Here is a 26,575-nt window from a genome sequence, read left to right as displayed (position 1 = left end):
AAACTGAAGTAACACAGAGATTTAGTCTAAGGTTGAATAAAAGCAAGTAGTTTTTAAAGTGGCTTTTCATCATTTAAATATTTCCTCTGATATGAAAGCACTCAACTTTTACATTTTAAGAGCAAAGATAAAAAAGAAAAAGGTGGAGAGAGGATGGATATCAGTTTAAAATGTCTTCTATCACAGATCCCATGCAGCCTTTCCAAACCTGGCTATGAAGAAGATGCAAAAACACAAGAGCTAAAATGTTGCCTTCCTCCTATCCTCCAACTTTCTGTTTCTGGAGAAAATAACTCACAGAACTGGGCAGGAGGGGGAAGATCCTGTGTGCTTATGTTGTGTATTTGGTTGGAGGTAGTTGAGGAAGAAGTGCTTGAGGAATTACACTAGCAGGAGTAAGTTTTGCATCTGGGGAGGTGTCATCCCTAGAAGAAAAGCTCTAGAGATCAAAGCTAGTAATAGGGCAGTGGCATGGAAAACCATTGTAAGCAGCACAGTGTGTGTTAGGAGTTTAAACTTGCCACATGTTCAATCAGTTCAGAATATGAAAGAACCAGCATTGAGTGGTTGTAAGTGAATATGCTCTTTATTAGAGAAAGGATAAAAGTATCCATAAAAGCCTTTGTGGTACTAGGAATAAGACTAGAAGCATATAATCCTGTCCTAGAGATACAGACCTGAGAACAAAATTAAATATTCACACAGAGTGACAGAGAACAGGACAAAGGACTAAGGTTGTGAAGACAGATCTTGATTGTGATGAGATTTACCTTGTATGACTACAGAAAAATCCAACATGGGGCTAATAACAATAAAAAGAAGGAAGAGGGAAGGCAGGACCTTTTAGGGAAAAAAAGAAACATTTTTATAAAACTCATAAGAATAGCATACTTCTGAAAATAATCTAATGCAAAATCCAGAACAAAATTTCAAGAAAACAAACATTCTAAATAGTTATTAACTACTGAGTAGTTGCTATGTATCAGTAAGTACTCCTTATTGAGTAGTTACTGTGTATCAGAGCTGTTACAATACGTGGTATGTATTAGTTTATTTAATCCTCACAATAATCCCAGGAGATAACATTATCCCCTTTTTAGAAATGAGGAGCTTGCCCAGGGGCATAAAGCTATTAAGAATTAAAAAAAAAACATAGCTAGTATGAGACTGGAGTAGAAATTTGTTTCTTTAGGCAGGCAAATAATAGGAGTATTGACGGGGGGCATACTATTCTAGACACTTGGGATATATCAGTGGGGAAAAGAAAAGAATTCTGCCTTCAAGGAGCTTATATTCTAGCAAGGTATAAATTACAGTTTAAGAAGGTAATGAGTTCTATGAGGGCAGAAGAAAAATTAGACTAAGATATTGAAATTGGAAAGTATATGGTGGGGGATGGAAATTAATGAAGAGAGCCAAATTTGAGGTGGTTTTCAGTACGTCTGAGAATGTTTGCTTGTAGTAAGATAATTTTATCCAGTCAAATCTATTTTGTGAATTAATACATTTAGTCCTCCTTCTGCTATCAGATGCTTTGTTTTTTATGCTTTCTTGATGCTCCTTTCTTTCCTTACATTTTGCTAACTAGCCCATTTTTTGTTATTTCTCTGTCTAAAGTATATTTTATTCTACTGATATTTAAATTATGTATATCCTACATTTTTCTACCAATGTCAAGCATAGAAAGTAAGCTCCATAAGGCGAGGTCTTACACATGTCTTCTTTATTCTATTACTGAGCCAAAGACAATAGTAGGAGTATTACAGTATATTTGTTCCATGAATAAACAAATTAATATTAAGTATTAACTACATAATCATAACTCTGCTCTGGGGTCAAAGATAGACTCTGGAAGAAAAGATAAAGATTGGAAAGTGAACGCAGAAAAAAGTGAGAAAGAATGTTACAGAGGAGAGAGTCTTTATTCCAATCTTAATACAAATGCTGTGACATGAAAAGCTTATTCATCCCCTCTGTACCTCTATTTTTTCACCTGAAAAATGGGGGAAGTGGATTAGAACAGTAGTTCATGATGAGCCACAGATCCTTTTTAGAAAATAAAGGCTATCAATTTTCTCCACAAAAGGATTACATGCATATATCATGAAAACTAATAAGTCAACATGTTTTATCCAATCATGAAATGGCTTTAATGTGTACATTTTTCAATGACATGAAAATCCATAAAATATTTTATAACTTTTAAAGGTAATACAATAATTTATACACTCAAAAAAAATATTCTCCACTTTATAATAAAGCAAGCCCCAAGCCCCCAAGCTGGAAGAACATTTATCCAAAGAAGACAAAACATTTCTAGATGTTGTAAAATATTTTGAAATATGAAAGTCAAAACTTTTCTTTTAAGTTTCCATAACACATTTGTTTCAGATAAGGATGAAGTTGTTTAATCCTTGCTTTTCTTGACAAACCAATCCTGATTGGCCTACTGCATGTCTTAAGAGGTCGTACTCTTGAAATGCCATGTGGGAAGTGACTACCTAAAAATATAAGACAATAAAAGAGTAAAAATTATCAAGTTTCTATGCCTAAAAATCTTTACTTCTAATCATCATATTAGCAACATTTACTGAATATTTACTGAGCACTTATTATTTATGTGCCAGGCACTATACTTTAAATGCATTATTTTATTTAATTCTAGCTCCAGTTTTAAAATATGAAAAACATAAGCACAAAAAGTTAAGTAACTTGCCCCATAAAACACAGCAACTAAATAAATTCAACATTCCAATCAGGCAGTCTACCTTAACAACAATCACAACAACACCGTATAGGTTTTAAAACCAACTTGATGTTGTAGCTTTAAACACCGGTCATTTTTCCTATTGGTAGCTAAACAACTATGCTGTATTGTTAATGGTTATGTTTGGTTTCTAATGGAGGTCATTGTCAGTAATAGAACACAAATGTACTCCATCTATTATGCATCAATAGAGGGCTTTGAGTTAGAAATTGTTCTTTAACATCATACTATACCATTTTCGAAGATGTCCAAAACAGTTCATGGAGATACACACATCTGTTACTAAATCAGTTATGTAAAGTCAACTACCTCTTATAATAAAATACAATATCTCTAACTTTCAGGGGTTTTTAAATAAACTGTGAGGTACATATGTAAAACCAAACATGTAAATCAAATTTTAGTGAATCTTTATGACCTCAATATAATAGCCTGTTATACCAAAAACAGTGTAATCAAATGTTAAATCTCACAAAAGGTTAGTAGCGTGATTTTTACTAACCTGAACCAAAAAGAATCTGTGTGTATCTATGTAAACCTTAATGAAGTAGAATACGAAATTAAACTACATGTATAATAAATAGGGAGAAAAACAACACAAAATAGATATAAATCAGTTTATTATACTTGATTCAATATTAAAGTTAGAAAATTAATTATAAAAGGTTAAAGAAAAATACATTATTGCTAGATCTTTGAACACAAAAGGATCATTTAAATAAGACAACACTGTTGGATCACAAGATCCCCCATTGGTCTAAATGATATATAAAGCACGGGTGAACTGACTGGTTGGCATATAACACGTGCTCAAAATAATTTCAGTACCGTACTTGCCTTCACACCACAGAGAGAAGAGAGAGATGGAAAGAGAGAAGGGATCCATTGAAGACATTTAGTAGTCAATGGAAACGTTAAGAGAAGAGGCATCATGATGGCAGGTGGGTGGGTATCAAAACTTTTCAAGATAACTGGGATCTTTCTGATGCCTTTAAAATGACTGTGTATAAGCAGGCTCCCACTCTAACCAGGCAGATCATTAAAATCCATTCATATTAACTCCATTCCCCAGGATCTTCCAACTTTTCTCTTACTGTGGATTTTAACAAGCCTCAGGAAGATCACTCAACTTTTGTGCCCTTTGAAAGTGAATCCAAGACTGCCATCCTAACATAGTATTAAATAATTCTGGCTGAATTCATACAATATTTTTCACATTTCACAACAAGTCACTTTAACTTGTGAAGGCAGAATCACATTGCTATATGGGTTTAGATATTTCAAACAAATGTAATGATTGCTTTTCCAATGTGTACACATTCTTTATCCTCCTCCTACATCTATTTTATTATCACAATTATAATCATGAATATATACTCCCAAGCTTCCTTTATTCTATATCAAAATATATTGCTAAGCCAATTTCTTCCTTTCTTTCTGCCCTAGAAGAAGCAAACCCTATCCTTTCCAGGCTAGGTCTTGCCATCCTATTTTTTGACTCAAGGAGTATTGTTCCATCAGTTATTTCCTTCATTCCGGGGAGAAGAGACTACCTGTGGGCTTTTGATCTTCCAGTGTTTTGATTAATCTTTAAAACTATTACATTGTAAGCTAAGAAAAGAGGAAAAGATACAATTCTGAGGTGACAATAAAAGTATCAGAGGTAACATTCTGCTGACTATGAGAACTCAGAAAAAATGTTTTGAGACATGATGCATGACTTAAGATGTCTTAGTAACTATATTTAACCTACAATGTTACTCTTTTTAGATCTAACCATGTTGTATAATACCAGAAATTTCTGATGGGATTATAACTTTACCTAGTTCCATAATTTCAATCCTACCACTACCCTACACTCTTGGTACCACAAGGTGAAATGAATGTTAGACATACTGTGTTTTATTCTGATATTGTAGATCTACTGGGCAAAAGATAAAGTTCATTGTTTAATTTTTCTTTAGTGTTTTTTGGTTTTTTGGTTTTTGGTTTCTTTGAGACAGAATGTCACTCTGTCGCCCAGGCTGGAGTGCAGCGGCTCAATCTAGGCTCACTGCAAGCTCCGCCTCCCAGGTTCACACCATTCTCCTGCCTCAGCCTCCCAAGTAGCTGGGACTACAGGTGCCCACTATCATGCCTGGCTAATGTTTTGTATTTTTAGTAGAGATGGGGTTTCACCGTGTTAGGCAGGATGGTCTGGATCTCCTGACCTCGTGATCCGCCCACCTCAGCCTCCCAAAGTGCTGGGATTACATGTGTGAGTCATCATGTCCGGCCTAGTTGTATTTTTAATGTAACCAAAAGTATAAACATCAGTCAAAAATCATGTTAACATGACTAAATGGCAAATATTTTTTACTTGCATAATAAAATGTCCATATAAAATCTTCATAACAATGAAAAGCATACAGCATGTTCTCTATGCTCAATGTTCTCTATATATATTTAGATAGATAGATAGATAGATAGATAGATAGATAGATAGATAGATAGATAAATTGGGAGTAACATCTCATCAATGGAAACCCAACTTATCTAAATATCTTTTTTGGTTTTGTAAATATTGCATATATTAGATGTGTAAACTAGGCATATACAACACTTAACATATAGTCATTTTAAAACATCAATACAAATATCTGAACGTAGTTTTGCAGAATGCATTTCCCAATAATATTCTAAATAGCATTTTAACTGTTACCCAATTTTTAATTATTAGAATTTATTAGTATAATATTAATGCTTTTAAAAAGTGCTAAAACTTTGTATTTATTTTGAACAACATGAATATCTATACTTTCCTCATACTAAAAATACCACAATGCAATAATCATCTTAGAAGGTATCCTAAAAAGTAACCACAATGTTACCTCCTCTCAATAAATATTTAAATTCTTCTTTACATTCATCAGGGAGAAAAGCAGGTCTTTTAGGTAAAGGTGTTTCACAATCTGAAAATAAAGAATGGTATGTTACAGCAAAAAATAACTTTTATATAAAATAACAACAGTATAAACAAAATATTTCCTTCAGTTGGCTCCTAATATTTAGAAAAATGAAGTAGGACTCTTCAAAGCTCCTTTTTAAAATTAACTTGTTTCCTTCAACTTCAGTATATTTTTGAACATTTGAATACATCTTTATGAGAAAATACTGTGCACCCAGCTAGCAGCTGCTGAGAAATTCAAAGTTCAAGGTGAAGCTGTGTCAAAGTTCAAGGCGAAGCTGTCTCAAACATTCAAGAAAACACACAGACTCCAACTGTACAAGAGGAGAGTGAAGAGGAAGAGGTTGATGAAACAGGTGTGGAAGTTAAGGACATAAGGCCGGCGCAGTGGCTCACACTTAAAATCCCCGCGCTTTGGGAGCCCAAGATGGGTGGATCACGAGGCCAGGAGCTGGAGACCAGCCAGGCCAACACGGTGAAGCCCCAATCCCTACTAAAAATACAAAAATTAGCTGGGTGTGGTGGCAGGCGCCTGTAATCCCAGCTACTCGGGAGGCTAAGGCAGGAGAATCACTTGAACCCAGGAGGCAGAGGTTGCAGTGAGCCAAGATGGTGCTACTGCACTCCAGCCTGGGCCACAGAGCTCGACTCTGTCTCAAAAAAAAAGAAGTTAAGGACATACAATTGGTCATGTCAGAAGCAAATGTGTTGAGACCAAAGGCAGTTCGAGTCCTGACCCTGAAGTACAAGTAATGATATGGTAAATGCTATTGTGGAATTAACAATGTAACCATGTGAAAACAACTTTTTTTTTTTTTTTTGGTGTTTCCAAGGAGTAACTGCAGCTTGCTTTGAAATTTGTATTGTTTCTATCATAAATAAAAGCTGTGGCTTCTTCCTGGGGGAGGGGGTGGGGGGAAGAAAGAAAAAAGAAAATAGTGTGCATCAATAAACATTGTCTTGCATTTTATCTCTACCTTCCTTCTTTTTTGTCAGAATTATACATTTGGCCTACATAGAAAAAAGCAGTAATTTTTCTAGCATGAGAAAGAATGTTTTAAAATGAATTTCATACCTTCCTCAGAAGTAGAATAAAGTAATTCTTCCTCTGAGGTACTTGGATAACAACTCTCATTAGGAACTTCCTGTTCTCCATTATTGGGTACAGTTTTCCATTTAAATAAACTTTGGTGACGTTTACACGTATTAGGACCTGCTGTAGTATCACAGAACGAGGAAGATGCATTTATTTTGTTGACTACAACCATTTTCAAATCTTTTTCTGTCTCCATTTTTACCTCCTCAGCATCATTTTCTCCAAAGTAATTTTCTTGCCCATTGTTTGTTTCCACAGTGCTTAGAATTTCATTTTCCTTACTAATTTCATGAAACATACGAAGTTCTTCAAGTACTAAATCAAATTTTCTCTTCATCTCAAAATCTTTTACTATTGTCAGAGCTTCTGTTGATAAATATTTAGCAGCTAAGTCCTGAAAACATTCATCATTCCCTTCACTCAGACCAGTTTCAAACTGATGTTTAACATATAATACAGAGTCATTCTTTCTACGAAAATCCTTTGAATTAGCTATCTCCCTTTCTGGCAAAATACTCTCATATTCATTTCTATCTGTTACATAATTTTGATTAAGGTATTTATTTTCTTCCACATTTACTTCCCTACTTATTAATGAGAGTGACTGTACAGAAAACATATCATCCATTGGAAAAAAACTATCTCTCTCTTCCTTTTCTATCTTAGTATTTTTGTGAATTTGGAAACTATTGGTTAAACTTTCAGCTGTGACTTTTACTTCCTCTTTCAAAATTAAGTCATATTTTTTTTCTTCTATTTCACTTAACAAGTTACAAAAATTTAGTACTTGAGTTATAGAAATGGTACGAGTCTCTTCATTATGGATTGTGTTGTGGCTTCTTGGTATGGCCTGCTGCCTAACATTGCAGAAACCTTCAAATATGTGCTCACAATTAAAGCTACTGATATTATGTCCCTGTTTGCTTTCCATATTTAAATCTTGTCCATGCATATTTACTTCATAAAAATTTTCATTAATATATCCATGGTTGTTCTGTATAAATTGAGGACAAGACTTAACAGATGTTTTAATAGTACTAGAACAATAGTGAGCCCAATTTTCCACATTCATGAGTTGTTGAGGACAACTCATATTCCGACAAGTAATTTCTCTTATTAAAGAAATTTCTTCCATGTCATCAAAGTCCATTAAAAGGGGAATTTTTTCATATGATTCAAAAATTGACAAACCTGTATTTTGAGTTGTCGTACTGACGGAATTAATGGATTTTTTCTTAGACTTTTCAAAAACGTGTTCAATTCTAAATAACTTCCTTTTCTTTAACATAGGTTTCATATTATCTTCTAATAGTCTTGAAGAAGTTAAAATCCTTGCTAGATATGCAGTATAATTTTCCATTATAATATTTTTTGGATACTTCAAATAAAGCATCCACTTGAAAATGCATTCCTCTTCTAATTCAAAATCATTTTCAATTCTTGTTAAAGAGTCAAAGTTATTAAGCAAAAAAGCTATGTTAGTTTTCAATATAATATCTAAAGGTTCTGAAACACTGTCTTGTAAATATATGCTTAAAAGTCCATTCTTTATATTTGTATTCATGTTTCTGGTTATTAGATTTTGAATACCAATTTTACCAATTTCCTTTTTACACTTCAAAATGTTATAGCAGGTTAAAATACTATTATCTTTTTGATTTCCTGAAATACTTTTATGGAAATAAAAAATTTCTACAATGAAACTTTCAAAAGGGTTGTTCACGTGAAAGACTTTTTGTGTAGCATTGTATCTCAACTGTACAGTATTATCATTTTCTCCTTTACCATTTAGCCAAACAGTCATTATTAAAGCTATTTGACTACCTAATATTTCTCTTATGAGAAGCTTTGATTGTTCTTCATGTACATTCATGACTTTTGTACAGCGGTAATCTTCCTTGCTTAAAAGGTCTATTTCTGATAATAATAGCCAATTCCATTTTTCTTCACTTTTTTTCATATTTTCACATTTAGTCTTGTAATTATTTATAATCCAACAATTTCCTCTATTTCTTCTCAAAATATGTCTAACGTTACAGTCCCAGTTTTGAGATTTTTCCAACCTGGTAGGTATGTAACTGTCCAGACATTCTGCTTCTTCCCAATTTGCATTTTCTAGTATAGCGAAATTCTTTCTAGAGTCTCTTACATCACATTTGATACTACTGTAGTTACAGTAGTTTGAACTGATCAAGTCTTTTCTCTTACAAGTATTTTGGCTGCTGAGTGATGCGTAGTCATTTTCATAACATTCGGAAAAAATATTTTCCGCTTCTACAACTTTTTTATCATTCTGTAACTTTTGCTTCTTAACATCAGGTCTATTTTGGGACCAGTAAATGTTTGTGAAATCCCTAACATATGCCTCTTTTTTGTCATTCTTTTTCTTCGCTATTTCCTTTAAATAGACAGAGGACATTTTGCTATTTAAGTCCGTTGGAAACTGAGGGACACTTATTGTGCTGCTATCTCTAAAATAGCTAGGTTTGGCAATTTCCAAGCTGGGCTGGTTTTGAGATTTTGATATTTTTAGTACCGATGATGAAATGTTATTTTCTCTTTTATTTGATGGCATAACACTGTCAGCTTTACATCTGTTCTTAATTTCATGAAATGGTGATTTAGTTTCCTTGTAAAAGTTAACATCTAAAAATGGATTTTCTTTGTGAACCTTGTCTCTTCCTTGGACAAACTGTTGTTTTCGATTCTCATTTCTAATTCCATGTATATCGTGTATAGAGGTGCTGGGCAGAAGTTGACTAAACCCTGCTTTGGAGCTATCACTGTGGTGCACACTGAAAGCCTCTGTGTCACGCAGTCCTGCCTCAGACCTTCCTGAAGCCCTCAAATCAGAATCAGGACTTTGTGAGGGGGGAGACTGCAAACAGCTACTCAACTGGAATTTGAGATTTGGGCATCCCAGGTTACATATCTGCTTCCCACTGACTGATTTCTCCACACACGAGTCTGTGGAGTTATCAAAAATCGCATTCGTTGAAACAAAGAGTCCCTTGAAGGGTCTAGGCGACAACTCCCAGATTTTTTCCACCTCAGACAAGCGAGGCACCAGAGGCAGTCGCCAGCCCGCCTTAGAGACACCGCCAGGCTCCTCAAGACAGAGCCGCTTGCTACTGGGTGGTTGGGAATCCGAGTCCTCAGGAGGCGTTAAAGAGGAGGTAGGCTTTCTGAGCTCGGCCATCCGAGGCGTGGGCTGAGGGAGCGACGCGACAGCGAACAGAAAGAATCTCTCCGAGGTTCCGGCGGCGCTCCACTCTTTAAATAAGGAGGGCCGGGCCACCCTGGTCACGCCCCCGACCCGCCCCTCAGAGCCTGGTCTCAGCCTGATCTCAGGGTTTGCCCCACCCCGAATCCGCCCCTCCACAGCCCCAGCCTCAGCCCCGCCCGCCACCCTCAGCCTCGCCCGCCACCCTCAGCCCCGCCCGCCATCCTCAGCCCCGCCTCTCCCTTCCCCCACCCACGCGCTCCGGTTGTCTCCCCACTGAAGTTCCGAGCACCCTGGGCCGTTACATTGTTTCTTTTTAGCGCCTTTTTCTGATGCCACGACTGTAGCGAGTCTAAAGGCTTTTTTCTCTCTGGTAGAACGAAGGGGAAAAGTTAGAATCTCTCACTTAAACAAAATTTGTGAATGGTAACAACTTTATTTTCTAAATTCTAAAATTTTGTTTACCTCAGAAACGGCATCTCCACAACGCTCGAGTGACTCGCCAGTAAAATCGTGTAGTTCTGTCAGCACCAGACCAAATCTCTCTGTGTATGGAAAAATTTTTTAATCATTCCAGCGGCATTTAAGATTATATTAATATTTCCACTTCACTAATAAAGTGTGTTTGGTGGGGGAAAGCCACCAGTATTTAACAGTCTGACTATCTGAGGAAAAACTGTGTGGAAATTATTATCCGGATAATTATTATTCTTCACTTAAGACTAAAAAAAAATAGTTTACTATGGGCTGTGGGGATTTCTTCTCAAATATTGTGGATAAAATTATTTAGAGATAAAATAATGTATGTTTGAACTACTCCATTTAGTGTAAACATAATAATAATACAGTCTGACTCATACCTACTAACAAATTTTTAGATGATATTTCTTGGGTTTTTTTTTTCCTGCTTTGAGAATCATTTATAATTTCCAGTCAATTCTGGTTTTTGTGAATTCTATAATCATAAAGAAAATATTTTTCAAAATGTTTATTATTATTATATACATGTTTCTTAAGAAACATGTAACTAGTGCTCAGTAATAAACACCTCAGTCCCCTTGGTGGTTGTTTCAAGCTTGGTATGTTTTATATCACATTTTATGTTAAAATTTGTAATAATGTGCAACTGGAATCCTAACTTCAGAACCCATGGGAGCATAGATGGCAATATATAAGTAGCCTTCTACTTTAGGTAATAAGATGTTCACCAGTTTCATGTCTTTTAAATACTTAGATACACTGTGATTATTTCAATGTAAATTCCTCTAGAGAAATGTTTACTTAAATTTGTAGAAAGCCTTGCAGCACATGCACTTCATTAACACTATAAATAAGAATGTGGCAGTGGTTCAGATTCCACATCAGTGAATTCTCCAAGTTCTACTTCTGTGTATTTTAATGTTCTATTGCTTTTTTATCTCAGATTTTCCACAAATCTATATTCTTTTCTAATCCATTCTGTTCTATGCCTATGGGAAGCCCATAAGGGGTGACTCATGTAGCTAAGGTGTATATAATTGATGAACTAGTATGATATTAGGATCAAGATTTTTAAAATCTAAAGTAAATGCCATTGATTGTGATTTCTAGGCTAGATTGATCTGGAACTTGATGTTTCATTATTTCTTCAGCTAGCTAGTTTGCCGAAGGGCAAATTGTATCTCCATCATATCATTATTTAACAACTCTACACTGTTTAAGGATTAAAATTCAAATAAAACCCAGAAGTATTGCATGTAACTCAACAATTGTTTGACTCGAAGACACAGAAACGTATAGTTATTTTCTCTATCCTGAAGAAACTTACAGCAATAACGACCAAAAAAAGAGTCTTTTCTTGCATTTACTTATTTAAACATTATACTAACGGCCACTTGCCATTTCAAACAATACCTATTAAAACCACTGTTTATGTGGGTTTTTTCCTTTATTTTTTTAAATGCCACCTAGAAAATGAACCAGTTATAAGTGAGAAATGCAAAAAATTGTGTCAACTCATCATAATCAAAATATAAATGAGACTTGTCCAAATCTTACCGATGCCTCGAAGCCCATTTCAAATGTCACATTTTTCTATATCGCTTTACCCAACCCTTCCTTTGAAGTTCTGACCTTCCTTAATAACAGTAAACTGAGCTTTAAAGACCGCATCTATCTGATTTCTTTTAGCTTGGTGTCTTCTTATAGTTCAACTCTGAATGAATAAAAGGATTAATGAGTTCATGAGATAAACCCCATACTGAAGATATGACACAATCTCCTATTAGAGTTAAATCAGAAATTCACTCAATATAAATATCAAGTTGAGTGTCCTTAAGCATGGTATGCCACATCCTCACTACTAGGTCTTACTTAACTCTTTCAACTTCTTTTTCTTTTTCTTTTTTTTTTAAAAAAAAAAAAAAAAACAAGAAACAATTTGCCCCCATGCTGCCTACACCAGAATGTTTATTTTCTTGCTTTTTTATGTCTGTTCTCAAAGCCCTTCACTTTCTCCTCCTGGCAACTTCTTATTAAACCTTAAAGGGCCCTACTCAAAAGTTACCTTTTCTGTGAAAGCTTCTCTTCCTCCTCCCTGCTGAAGCCAATCCCTGAGCAGAATTACTTGCATCGTCATCGGTTTCCTATAGCAATTTATTTCTAACTGTAGAACACTTAAAATGTGTTATTGTATTGGGTTGTTTATATGTCCCCTCCACTAGGTTCCATTAATCAGCACAAGGATTTATTAATTTTAGTATCCCCAGTGCCTCTAAGTACATCAGTTAATTAAAAGAAATGAAATGACTCCACGGTTAATACTCATTTACCAATTCAGATGGATTTATGGTGTCTTGAAAGTGCCTTAAGTTTCTTGTTTTGTGTTATTTTTGCTTTAATGTTATGCGTTAGAGACTTGCTTTTATAATCATGTTGAAATACATTTAACATGAAAACTATGTTGAGCTATAACACCATAGGAGTCCAAAATGGACTTTAAATATTGGTTTTAGCATCATTTAAGTTTCATGGTAGGACCAGAAATGTGACATGGCAGTTTTTTACTTTTACTTCTTTTAATAAATCATGTAAGAGGTGAATAAATATGCTAAATCTAAAAGTTTGTTTCAAACTGAAAGATAATAAAATATATTTCAAATAGTTAAAAGAACCACTAACAAAAATATTTAAATTAAATACAGCAGTTAGAGAGGAAAACATCATCACTTACTAAAAATATTTAAAATAAATATGGTTATAAATAACACAAATAAGCACTTTTCATCAAGTCAATGGTAAGCACTAGGGGAAAATAAAATCAAGATACTGTGTACATTTATTTGCATATGAGATTAAGTTTTTATTAGAGCAGTAATGGTAATTTGTAACATAAATATCTTAAATATGACAACATATGTGCAAATGCTTTAAACTGTAAATCACCTTTTTGTCCTCAATGTTCATTAATGACATCATCATCTATTCAGTCTCCTAAACTAAAACTCTTAGTATTAGCCTAAACTTTTTATTTTTTTGTTTTACTATTTCCCCAAAATGCATCTCCTACATAGACATTCATCAGATCTTGTTGATTTTACATCAAATATGACCCTGAAATTAATCTCCCTTTTATCCATAATGTATCATCTTTATTTCAATCCGTCATTATCTTTTTCTGAGAATATTGTAATAAACCAATCTTCATTTTACTAGTCTCTTCTCAACTTCTGCCCAACACCATTACGAGAGTTTTTTTCTTAATAGAATATTAAATCATTTTGTTACTTTCTTAAGAACTTCTTTTAACTTTTGATGCCCTACAGAATAAAATACAAACTTTAATTTGACATAGAAAGTTCCTCATAGTTCAGTTCTAAACTGTTTTTTTCAGCTTCCACATCCACTCCCACAACACAACTTACTTTCTTGCAGCACTTAACTTCTTGTCATCCCTTAAAAGTATAAAGCCCTTCGCAGTTTCAGTCTAGGTCATATGCTGCTTCGTTTGCCTAAAGTATAGTGGCAGGTCTTACTTGGGAAAGTTTTCTGCAGTGATCCAAAGTTTACAATCATCTTCAGACACCTACAGTTTTATTTACTAACCTTTTTCTTTAACTTCTAAATTTCTCCTCATTATTATGTTATTATATTTTCTGCATGCTTAGCTAATTAGAAATAACCTTTTTCCTGAGTTCTAAGTATTGGAAAAACAGGTGGAATGTTCCACTATTTACAACATCCATTTGATAATCTAATAAATTTCAGCGACAATTTAAGAACTCTGTCACTGAAATAAAGCAAAAGTTTGTATTTTATTAGAATCCATGCAATTGCAAATAACACGTTTTTTAAAAATAATTATGAGTTCTTTCCAATTAGACTTTTGTAAAAACCTTTTCAAGATTTTTGAGATGACAAAATGTCTTTTTTTAATCACATAAACTTAAAATTACTTAGATTATTTCCTCCTTTTGTAAAGATTTTTCCTGAGATGAGTTACATAAATATTTAGTTGGATGTGGCAAATTTATATAGCTATCTTTTACTTAAAGTTTTCAAGGAATTACATATATTGACATTAAATAAAAAATACATTTAACATGAAAACTATGCTGAACATAATTTAATTTTATATCCTGAAAGAAATATTGAATAGTAGTTGGAGGAGTAGAGTTGAATCAAACTAAGTTTTTGAATCTATAGTCCACTTATTCTTTGATGTGTAATATGAGCAAATTATTTAGTTTTTCTGAGACACAGGTTCCCATAAATGGGAATTAAAAAGTAGAACCTACCTTATAGGTTGCTGAGTAAAATAAATGAAATACAGTATATAAAGCATTTAGAAGAGTCCTGAGCACCCAGCCAATGTTCATTTAAAAACATTTTTAATTACAATAGCTATTATCCAAACTCGTAGTGTGCTGAGCTGACTCTTACAGATTCAGAAGAGTTGATTGTTAGCATCTCTTCCTAACTTCGTATTTCAGTAACTTCACATGGGTAGTTTGGAAGTATTTACATCACTGTAAATGGCTCATAATGGAAGTATGTATATCACTGAAATCAGCATATGCTACAGATCAGAGCTTTTTTTCTTTTTTTTTTTTTCTGGAAAACCAGTTGTTAAGAGTTGCCAGCATAGTACAGCATCAAACTCTGTCTTATGTTTCAATAATAATTTATATTATTTATACTATCTAAGTCAATTCTTACTACAAGCTTATAGCTGTAGTGAGCCAGGCAGTTTGTCTAGCTAATATTAAAGTCAGGCAATTCAACAGACTCTATATTTGATGCCAGGACATATGCAAAAACCTCATTTTAAAAAAAAAAGAAACTGGTGGTAGTTAGTTTTCATCTCATTTGATACTTCTTTATGAGTGGAGAGTCCAAAACTTAACACATACAAAAAAGTAGCTATTTAATGTTTTAAGTTTGTTTATAGTTTCATGATTTCAGAATGCACATAGGTTCTGTTCACAGGAAAACAATGGATCAAAAGAATGCTCCCTCTATCATTATCTAGGACAGAGTATAGTCACTGCCTACTATCCATGACTAATCATTGAATCATAATATAATCTTCAAAGTACTTTTAAGTGGATGCTGTCATCTGATTATTTAACTCTCCTTTGATTTGCTGAACATCTATTATGTGCAAGGAACTGTGCCTGATGCCGAATTAAATATTTTGACATGTAAGATTTAATCCTTGTCTCTAAAGAAAGCATTCTAACAAGAAATATGCATATAAAAGGATAACCAACAATACATTGCCTAATCAGGTTAACAACTTTGTCCTAGCTATTTTTTAGCCTTATCTTTGGCCACTTCACTCTCCTCTCCTGTGCCTCTCACAATTTGCCACACAAAACTACTTGCAATTTCCAAACATTCATGTTTTTTGTTGTTTTGTTGTTCAGTTCAGAAGACATTTATTGAACATCTATTATGCAACAAGCATTGTGTTAGGTATCAGGAATCCAAAATCATACACAGTCTTTTTTCCCAGAAATGTAGATATAGTAAGGAGACAAACTTACAGAATTTATTTCAGCATAATAGAATAAATGCTACAGTAAAGTTATATCTAGCCACTGAAGAAAGGGGATCAAATGTAGTCTGGAGACTTAGGGGAGACTTTCAGGTAAAAATGGTGCCCAAAAGCTGAGTCTTAAAGGTTATATTCATTCATTTAATTTATATAAGCCTATAGTTTTATGTAAAACTTCCTTTTATTTCTATACCAATCTATTATTCATCCATGTTCCCATAGCATTTCAGACATCTATTGTATACTTATAAAATTATATAGAGGTTAGTTGTAACATACTTTCTCTTCCACTAAATTACTAGCTCTCTAAGACTTGGAATAGTTAACTTGGTTATCTACATATTTCCTATATTTAGCATGGGACCTACCATACGATAGACATTTTTTTAATTGTCAGTTTGAAGATATACCAAGTGAATGATATAGAAAATAAGTACTGTTAAAAAATAAATGCTGTGGAAATTCAGAGAGGGATTACACAAATTCTATACAGAATAGGCAAGGAAGGCTTCACAGAGGAAAGGATTGAAAAATTCTTGAAAAACAGGATCTAGGAAGCCTCAGGAGAGTAGTTTCAACCAGAAACAAAATTTAACCTAAGGTCCAAAAAAATAGAGCTCGCTTTGTCAGAGACAAAGAAAGTGGGGAAATAGCTCTAACATTAAACTGAGAGGTAAGAGTAAAGATGAATTAATCTGAAAGCCACTGACTCAAGGAATCTGGTTACAAGAAGACTTGGCCAATCAGGATGAAAAGAAACAAAGGCCTGGAAGACACTGTGCAATATTTAAAAAAACTAAATCTAAATAGAGATTATGATATAGTAACTTGCCTATCCTGAATGTAGTATGTATCCCAGGATTTCTCTAATTATAATTAATGGGTTTGGTATATTCCACATAACTGAATTTAGCATCAGTGGACCTTTTAAGAGGAGAATTAGTGAAAGAAAATGTGACCAAGGCCTTGATACCCTTGAGCAGATATTTGAAGGGGTCTAGCAGAAAAAGAGCCAAGAATCATAGAAAGTAGAGAAGGAAATGTAACACTGGGAACTGGGGAGAGACATTAGTGCACACTGAAATGTGTTGTCACACAATTCTGTTAAAGGATACCCTTTTCCCTAATTTTTAATAGTTTCTCAAAGATAATTATGCCCTATGTGGGGAAAAAAATAGGATCAACATGTTTAATTTTGAAATGCAATCTGATACATACTCATTATATATGTAATATTTGTTTTACATAGTACTTATGAATAGAGAAGAAAGTTGCTTTGCAATTTTGCCAGAGGTCATTCATGCTCATCACCCGCTTAACTGTAGTTTCATATCACCTTCCAAAAGCTAAACCCGTGATTTCTGGAGACCACTCAGAGGGACTCTAGAAATGACTTTCTTAAAAGTTATCTAGCCCGCACCTTGGACAATAACCTAGAAAAACATAGATACAGAATACGGGCTGCTTGGTTAAAGTTACAATGCCTTCTTCAAGAAACATGCAAACAAGGCAATAGCTGGGCTTGGAATATAATGTGTATCTAGGCAGGAATAGAACCATAGTAATCATGATTAGAGTAAAGAGATAACATACATATATGACCCTCCTTCTTGTATGTGAAAAACAAAAAGGTAAGAAAGAGAAGAAGCAGCAAAATGAGCATATATTTCCAAGCCATGCTAATTATGATACTATATATTATATATGTAATGTATAAGTAATATAATGAATCAAGGGATTATAAATAGAATTTTAACTAATATGCTCTACAACAATCCAGGTGTATTTTTTTTAAAAAGTAAAGTATAAAAAGACATAGAGGATTTTCTTTTTTTGATTTTTGCATATAAAATCTCTGTCGGGTACAAACACATATAAAAAAATTCATTCAAACGATACTTAGTACAGAATATGTGCTCATCACTGTTCTGGATACAGGGCTCGTCTTTCGATAGGTATAGGCTTGTAGTCATGAGCACTTAAATATATATACAGTTCCTTGTTGAATATCCTTCTGCTTGCTTAGCAATGTAATAGCAGCATCATATTTTCTACTTTTACACTCCAAACTGGTAGAACTATTTCAGTCAATTGCTGCATGTCGTTGCAGGAAATACTCCCTCTACCGAGTTTGATTCATAGATGAAGTGCCTCAGACCATAATTATCCATTGTTGAAGTACTAATACGAGGTCAAATTTTGTCAGGAACTTCAATGTGGAACCAAAATATGCCAGTTTAAACTCCAAAAGAAGTATCTCAGATGTCTGCAGGAGACTTTGGTATTAGGGACTGAGAAATAGAAGACAAGAAACAGAAATGTAGCATCATTCACCACTAGCCCTTTCTGTAACCCTATGCCGTCTACAAGAAAGGCATATAAGAAAAGGATAAGAGTTTGCATATACAGTAGTCAAAACTACACTCTCTGCACTGCTCAAAAATGTGCCTTAACTGAATTTGCCAAAGATTCAGTAGAATTACAAAACTATGTTGCACTTTTTTTTAATGAGAAAGGTTTTCAAACTTTGGCAAGAAAACAAGCTCAAAATTCAGGCTTTTTGGTTTATTTTGATTTTTTTCTATTGCTTTTAGGAATGAACACTATAAACTTGTATCAATTTACACTAAAATCATAGTAAGAATTTTAAGAAGGCCAGAAATCTATTGACAGCCAATATAGAATAGTAAAGATCTTAAGAAATATGGGCTCTGCACCCCAAAATTTATCATGCTTTAGCTTTCCACTTCTTTACCTGAGTGGTGTGTTCATTTTGTGATAATTCATTATGTTGTACATTTATGAATGATATCCTTCTCTATCTGTGTTTTCTATTTTTAGAATGAAAGAAAAAGAGAGGAAAGGCAGAAGGGAGGAATGAGGGAAGGGAGGAAATGGAGAGAAAAAAAGGATGGGAGGAGGGAAAGGGACTGAGGTCAGGGTGTTCAGAACCTTGCATGCCAAAGCTAAGAAAAGGTGAACTTCATGCCACAGGCAAGATGATATTTGTGTGTTTGTTTCAGGAAAATGATATATGTAAATACAATTTTTAAAAATTTATATAGTAGCCAATTTAGCATGAATCAGAAGCAAGAGAACACCATCTCTAGGAAAAATTGGTCTAGTTTAGAAGACATTGAAATAATATAACCAGAAATGTTAAGAATCTGTATTGTAGTATTGACCATAGGAATAATATATTTTAGAAATTTTCATTAGAACTTTGTTACAGCTTCTTTGAGGGTAAGAAATCTGTGATTATTTCAAGGTTTCAAGCCCAGTTGATTAGAAAAATAAACATATAATTAATGTCAGAGGAGAATAGAGAGGTTGAACTTGCCTGAAAGTATATCATAAGGATGAAGGTGAGAAATCTGGATTTAAACATATTGCGTCGAAGAAAGTGCTATTGCTCTAGACTGCTAGTTGAAAAAGCATAAATGGAGTTCCACAGCAGATAAGGATTACAAATGCAGATGATTTCATGTTCATATGCATATTAAAAAGATTTGGCATGGTTATGAAGGGCAGAAACATCAGAACTTCATTCTTCCACCTCCTTTTCACCACTATTAATGTTGTTCTAACTATATATCATCATGGGAAAAATGATATAATTTATACTCTGTTCTACTTATATATACCATCAGATGATATCTATAAATTCTTTGTGGGCATAGAAACCTCTTAACACTTGATGAAAAATAAACCTCTTACCTCTTTCTACTAGTGTGGTTGGCTTGGTTTTAAAAAATGATCTCAAATTTTGATCCCTGCTTTGATGTAGTCTCATTTTGACTGTATTGCAAGCTGCCAAAATTTTTACTGAGATTTGCTGTCATCTAAATACTTTTAATTAGAAACTCCTTGAAGATATTTTATTGATTGATTAATATGGTAAGTGTTAATTTTGTGATTTTGGGAACTAATTTCACAAAAATTAGTTTAAGTACAGGTAGGTGACAAATAATCAATATTGTCTCCATATAGACAATCACTCTTAAAACATAAAAACATATGTGGAATTTTCCTTAAAAAGAATGAAAGGGAAAAACTATTTAAATTTTTACCAAGACCTTGGAAAGCTATGATCAGTTTCAGGGAAGCTACCTAATGAACAGTTAGAGAAAAAATAAAGTCAGGTAGGCATGGTGGTTCATGCCTCTAATCCCAGTAGTTTGGGAAGTCAAGGAAGGAGGATCACTTGACGCTAGGAGTTCAAGACCAGCCTGAGCAACATAGGAAGACCCATCTCTACAAAAAATTTTAAAAATTAGCCTGGCATAGTGGCACGCACCTGTGGTCCTAGCTACTCAGGAGGCTGCGGTGGGAGGATTGCTTGGGCCGGGATAGGTCAGAGGATGCAGTGAGCCATGATTGTACCACTGCATCCGGGCCTGGGCAACAGAACAATTCCATGACTCAAAGAATAAAATAAAGTCTAGCGCAACCTTCATTTGTCAGTAGCAAAAAAGGAGGACCACTACCTAAGAAAGAAGATAAACATATTTCTTGGCTTTCAAATGATTATACTAGTTGCCAAAAGCACATTCACCAGTGTCTATTGCCAATTCTAAAAACTGTTCCCAGTCATACAAATCTAGAAACTCCCTGTCAAGTCTTATGTGTTTTCATTCGTCAATCTAATCATGTTATATTCATGAAAATTAACTTAAACACACAGTCACTTTTTCTTAAATACTTTCATAGTATAGTCCAACATATTATAAAATACCTTGTATATTAAGAAATATAATCACTTGTTGGGACATGTCAACTTTTCTCTCCATACATTTACCATAACATCACATTCATAATTTGTCAACTAACAATAAAAAATAAATAAAATTACTTAAATTTTTTTCACTTTAGAATTACTATAAAAACAACTGTTTTCTACTGTTTTTGGTTCTGTAAGTATAGAATTATGTATCATAATATCAATTATGAAATAAAATTATCAAGTTATAAAAATAATCTTCCCAATTATCAGAATTTCCAATGGAATGTTAATTCTTCTAGATAGTAAAATCATAGAAAAATAACCCACTGAGAATGAAAACTAAAGAGAAAGAGTAATTAATCAACCAAATAATGTTGAGCTCTATTATGAATCAGGAACTTAGCATTCTGAATGATACAAAGTAAATATATAAGACACAGTTTCTGTAATAAGTAGCTTTACCATATTGTTGGATACTAAAATCTAAAAGAAGAACTATGTGTCCTGGTGATATTTCATTGAATATTCCATTCATATTAAGACTACTAGAAATTGAAATGAAGAAAATATCACCCTGGGATAAATAAGCAGGGAAGTATTCATGGGATTTAAACAAGACCTTAAAGAATAAGTAGAAAATTCACAGTTATACAAATTAAGCAACGCATTGTAATCTGAATCTTCCTATGGAATTCCATTGTACAATTCGTCATTTGGGGGTACAAATTTGAGTGGAGCTCTAGGAATACTATAAACTACAGGTTGGGGGATCACTTTTGTCTGGACATGCTCTTAGTAAGTCAGATCTTTGAGAGGATCTTGCCCTGCTCAGATTCATCTAACTCCAGGCATAGGATCTGATCAGAAATCACTGACTGATACTGCCTGTTTCTTGCCCCATTCCCAGTTCATCTCACAGAAGAAGAGTGTCACCATAACTACCAAAGAGTACAATTCTCTTCTCTCCGGAGAAGATTCTATCATAAATCTCAGGACATTCATCTTTGGCACCTTTCTGCTCATTTATACTATTTGAATAAAATGTGCCACCAAGTAACAGCATACGCCTTGCTATAGCAGGGACCAAAAAGAAATATTCAGAGAAGGAAATAAAAAGCACACTCACCTGACAGCATCGGGAACATTTTATCTTAACTCCCTTAATGTTCCTGGGTAAAGATTTCTTAATTAGTTTTTAAGTGACCCTACAAGTTATTTTGGCAGCTTTCCGAGAGGCACTGACTCCTCAGATGAATACTGATGTTCCTAAAGACATAAACAGATGAGCCAGGTGTGGTGGCACATGCCTGTGGTCCCAGCTATTTGGGAGGCTGAGGTGGGAAGATCACTTGAGCCCAAGAGGTTGAGGCTGCTTTGAGCCGAGATTGTGCCACTGCACGGGATCCAGCCTGGGAAATAGAGTGAGAACCTGTCTCAAAAAAAAAAAGAAAGAAAGAAAAGAAAGAAAGAAAGAAAGAAAAGAAAAGAAAAAGACATATATTGAGTTACTATATTCTTTCCTGTAGACTAAAGTGAGAAATTATCCACACGTTTTTTAGGATAAAAAGAATACAAGCATAAATAATATTAATGATCCATTCTCTTAGATTGATAGATCTGTTATCTTCAATAATGGGAGAAAGAGCTTCAATCTATTTAGAAGTCTTAATAAAGGCCTATTTTTAAAAGTAAGTGTTGAAGGCATAAATACCAAAGAGTAAATTTTAGTTCATTTAAAATGGGCCTTAATACATCAGATTCAAACAGCTTTCAAAATGGTCATGCTGTCAAGTTTCAACTACTTCTTTTTCAAGTTGTACAATGATGTATGAAAATTTTCATTAAGTTTTCAGGTAGCAGGATTTCCATAGAATGTAACCATTACAGATTTAATATTTGGGCTGTATCTATTTGTAAATGACTCTGAAGGTTATCATGACAGGTAGTAATATGTTATTTTGCTAAAGCACAAATGTGAATTTTATGCAACTGTAAAGCTGTTGCTTGCAGTTAACTAAATTAGTAAGTTTAGTCAGCTGATCACGTGGTATGTGCAGCTGAATGTAGCTTTGCTGTTGTTATTTCTCATCTGATTTAATACTCACAGGCAAAAGTATGGCCATTTACCACAAAGTAATTTTGTCCTAGAGTAATAGTCACATACTGGGGAGTCGGGAAAGCCTTAGGACATGTCCCTTATGAATATTAAGATATATAACATGTTAAATAATGTTATTTAGTCTTATTTTTAACCAATCTACAATCAAAATGTTTGAACTTCTAATACTGTACTACAATCTATACAACCAGAATTCAGTCAATGAATGTTTCTAAAAACATTATATGTGCTGTGAACCTAAATCTGCTCTAAAAAATAGTCTATTAAAAATGACATTATATGAGGCCGGGCGCGGTGGCTCAAGCCTGTAATCCCAGCACTTTGGGAGGCCGAGATGGGCGGATCACGAGGTCAGGAGATCGAGACCATCCTGGCTAACATGGTGAAACCCCGTCTCTACTAAAAAATACAAAAAACTAGCCGGGCAAGGTGGCGGGTGCCTGTAATCCCAGCTACTCGGGAGGCTGAGGCAGGAGAATGGCGTAAACCCGGGAGGCGGAGCTTGCAGTGAGCTGAGATCCGGCCACTGCACTCCAGTCTGGGCACAGAGCGAGACTCCGTCTCAAAAAAAAAAAAAAAAAAAAAAAATGACATTATATGGATCATTGGCAAGGTGTTATATAAGTCTAATTTCAAAATATTGTTTAACATTACAGTGCTATTAATACTGAATTTTATTCAAACATCCATAAATTAGCCTAGGAAATCTTAAGCAGAATTTGAATTACTTCTAGCAGTGGTACTGTGATCAGTATACCTAATCTGATTTCCATGAGCAACAATAATGAAAGGTCTCTAAGGAAATTATTTTAAATAAGACTAAAACCATGAATTTAATTTAGTTTTGCATTGGAAGAAACTGGCTCAATATCATCTTAGACGGAAATTAGCACTATTAACTTATTATCCGGAATTTCTTAGATGCCCAATATCTTGAATTTTTGAACCATAGAGCTCACTTTTTAATCTTTCCCAATTTATAAATAAGGAGATCAGAACATGAAGGGAACTTAAGTAATTTGCCCAAGACCACATCTAATAAGTAGCAGAGTTGGTTTTTGAATCCACATCTCTTCATTCAAACTTCAGCAATTTTCACAGTAAAAAAAAAAAGGGGGGGATGTATATTTGTAGAAAAGAAAACTCTATTCTTGCACTGCCAGAATATTCTTTACTGTAAACCTAACACCCACATGCTGTATTTAAATGCGATTGTCCTCTACAACAGTTTCCTAGGGCTGCTGCAACAAATACCACAGTCTTGGAAGCTTAAAACAACAAAAATGTATTCTCCCACAGTTCTGGAGGCCAGAAGTCTACAATCAAAGTATCACCAGGATTGATTTCTTTTGGGGGTTCTGAGAGAGAATTTGTTCCATGCCACTTCTAGCTTCTGGTTGCTGGAAATCTCTGGTGTTCTCTGGCTTGTGCATAATTCCAGTCTTTGCCCCTGTACTCATGCGGCATTCTCCCTGCCTGTGTCTTTCTGGGTCTCTGTGTTTTTTTCTCTTATAAGGATATCAGTCATTTTGTATGAGTTTGAGACTAGCCTGGGCAACATAACGAGACCCCCACCTCAGGAAAAAAAAAATTCATAAGAAAAAAACCCAATTGGTCTAGCTAGGTTCTAGTGTTCAGAACAAACAGCAGTCAGGAACCTGTTTCTTTAGACTCTCTTGGAGGCAACGGAACTGTTGACTTGTGGGCTAGGCATACTTCTCCAAAAATATCTACTACAGACTCCAAATATGAAAATAAAAAGTTAGATAGACAGATAATGATAAACACATATATGTTCATATGTATGTGTGTATATGAAAAGTTATTAATCAATTTAATTAAATATTAAAATTTTCTAAAACAATTTAACCAACATGCATATATTTGAAACAAATTACTATTTTTGTTATCAACAGACTATGTCCTACTTTATCTGGGTTAAATACACATCGTCATTTTAATCTTGCAAATACTTTCTTACAGACAATATTCTAAGTGCTGTTTGACTATACTAAAATCAGTAAAACTGTTACTACTTTCTAGGAATTTGCAAACAAATATGTAGGGAGAATAACAAGTGCACAATCAACTCTTCCAAATTCCTTTTTTCTAAACTTTGGTGGTTCTTTAAGTTTTACTCTTGTTGTCTCTTCTCTCTAAACTCCTCCTTTGTCAATCAAATCTCTTCTCTGGCTACAGCCATTACCTGTACATGAATAACCACCAATTCTATATTTCTAGTGCAGACCTCCCACCCAAGTTCCATACCTGCAATTTCTTGAGGTCTGCTGGACTTCGCCACCTATATGTGCCAACAGCCTTTCAAATGCAGGAAACACGTCTAGCAGTTAAGCCAATCCTCTTGCTCTCCTCTTCTCCAAACTTGCACTTCTGTTTTTACTAAAATCAATACCGTTTTCCCAATGTTCCAGTTCCAAATCTTATAATTGCATTTGACTTAACCTTCTCTGATACACATAATCAACTATCAAATTTTGTTGATCCTACTCTAACAATATCAAATTCATACACTTTCCATTTCCACTGCTACTTTTCTAGTTCAAGTGTTTATTTCTTCTAATGTGACTGTAAAAACTTTTCTTCCAATTCTCTTTACCCTTAGTTATGACTCTTCTAGTCCCTCTGTGATTTAAACATTAAAAATTAGCAATGAAATTTTGTTTTCAAATAAAATCATGTATGTGTAATCCCAGCACATTGGGAGGTGAAAGCAGGAGGATTGCTTGGGGCCAGGAGTTCAAGAATAATCTGGTCAACCTAGCCAGATTCCATCTCTACAAAAAATTTAAAAAATTAGTTAGGCATAGGGGTGCATGCCTTAGTGCTAGCTACTTGGGAGGCTGAAGCAGGAGGATCACTTGAGGCCAGGAGTTTGAGGCTGCAGTGAGCTATGATTGGACCACTGCACTCTGGCCACTTGGGCAACAAAGTGACAACCTGTCTCAACAACAACAAGAAAAAAAACAAAAGAAAGAAACAAGGAAATTCTATTTATGTACAGTGTAGAAAACTGAAGATGCTCTAATTATAAATGACGTTTTACTGATTTCACTTTAATTTTCTTTCATTAAAATCCAAAATACACCAAACCAGTCTGAAATGAGACAGTAAACCACATCTCTATCACCAAATATCAGTAGATAGCCTCGGAAATATTACTCCATAGGATTTTCCAATAGAATTTCTTCCTTCTTTGTTATATTTCAAGCAACATGAATAAAAATGAATTCCTTGATGCCTCTGAGTTTTGAGGTAAAATGTATAAATTTTTAAAATGCAGCCGGGTGCGGTGGCTCACGCCTGTAATTCCAGCATTTTGGGAGGCCGAGGCGGGTGGATCATGAGGTCAGGAGATCGAGACTATCCTGGCTAACACAGTGAAACCCCGTCTCTACTAAAAATACAAAAAATTAGCCGGGCGTGCTGGCGGGCGCCTGTAGTCCCAGCTGCTCTGGAGGCTGAGGCAGGAGCATGGCATGAACTCGGGAGGCGGAGCTTGCAGTGAGCCGAGATCGCACCACTGCCCTCCAGCCTGGGAGACAGCGAGACTCCGTCTCAGAAAAAAATAAAAAAATAAAATGCTTTAGTAAGTATATAATTTTTAATTTTAGTGCAAAATTTTCCATGGTATTTTAGACTATG

At 34.5% G+C, this 26,575-nt stretch overlaps 1 protein-coding gene across 1 annotated transcript; it reads right to left on the bottom strand.

Moving 5' to 3' along the window:
- Positions 1-2,131: 2,131 nt before the first annotated feature.
- On the bottom strand, positions 2,132-10,061 carry RAD51AP2 (RAD51 associated protein 2). Its single transcript, XM_050754264.1, has 3 exons — positions 6,790-10,061; positions 5,638-5,718; positions 2,132-2,501 (listed from the first exon to the last, which is right to left on the bottom strand). The coding sequence occupies exons 1-3, from the start codon at positions 10,007-10,009 to the stop codon at positions 2,350-2,352; spliced, it is 3,453 nt and encodes a 1,150-aa protein (XP_050610221.1). The 5' UTR covers positions 10,010-10,061; the 3' UTR covers positions 2,132-2,349.
- Between the last annotated feature and the right edge of the window lie 16,514 nt (positions 10,062-26,575).

Source organism: Macaca thibetana, chromosome 13 (assembly GCF_024542745.1).
Source record: "Macaca thibetana thibetana isolate TM-01 chromosome 13, ASM2454274v1, whole genome shotgun sequence".
In the NCBI taxonomy this organism is placed as follows: Eukaryota; Metazoa; Chordata; class Mammalia; order Primates; family Cercopithecidae; genus Macaca; species Macaca thibetana.
This window is presented reverse-complemented; position numbering and strand designations above follow the sequence as displayed.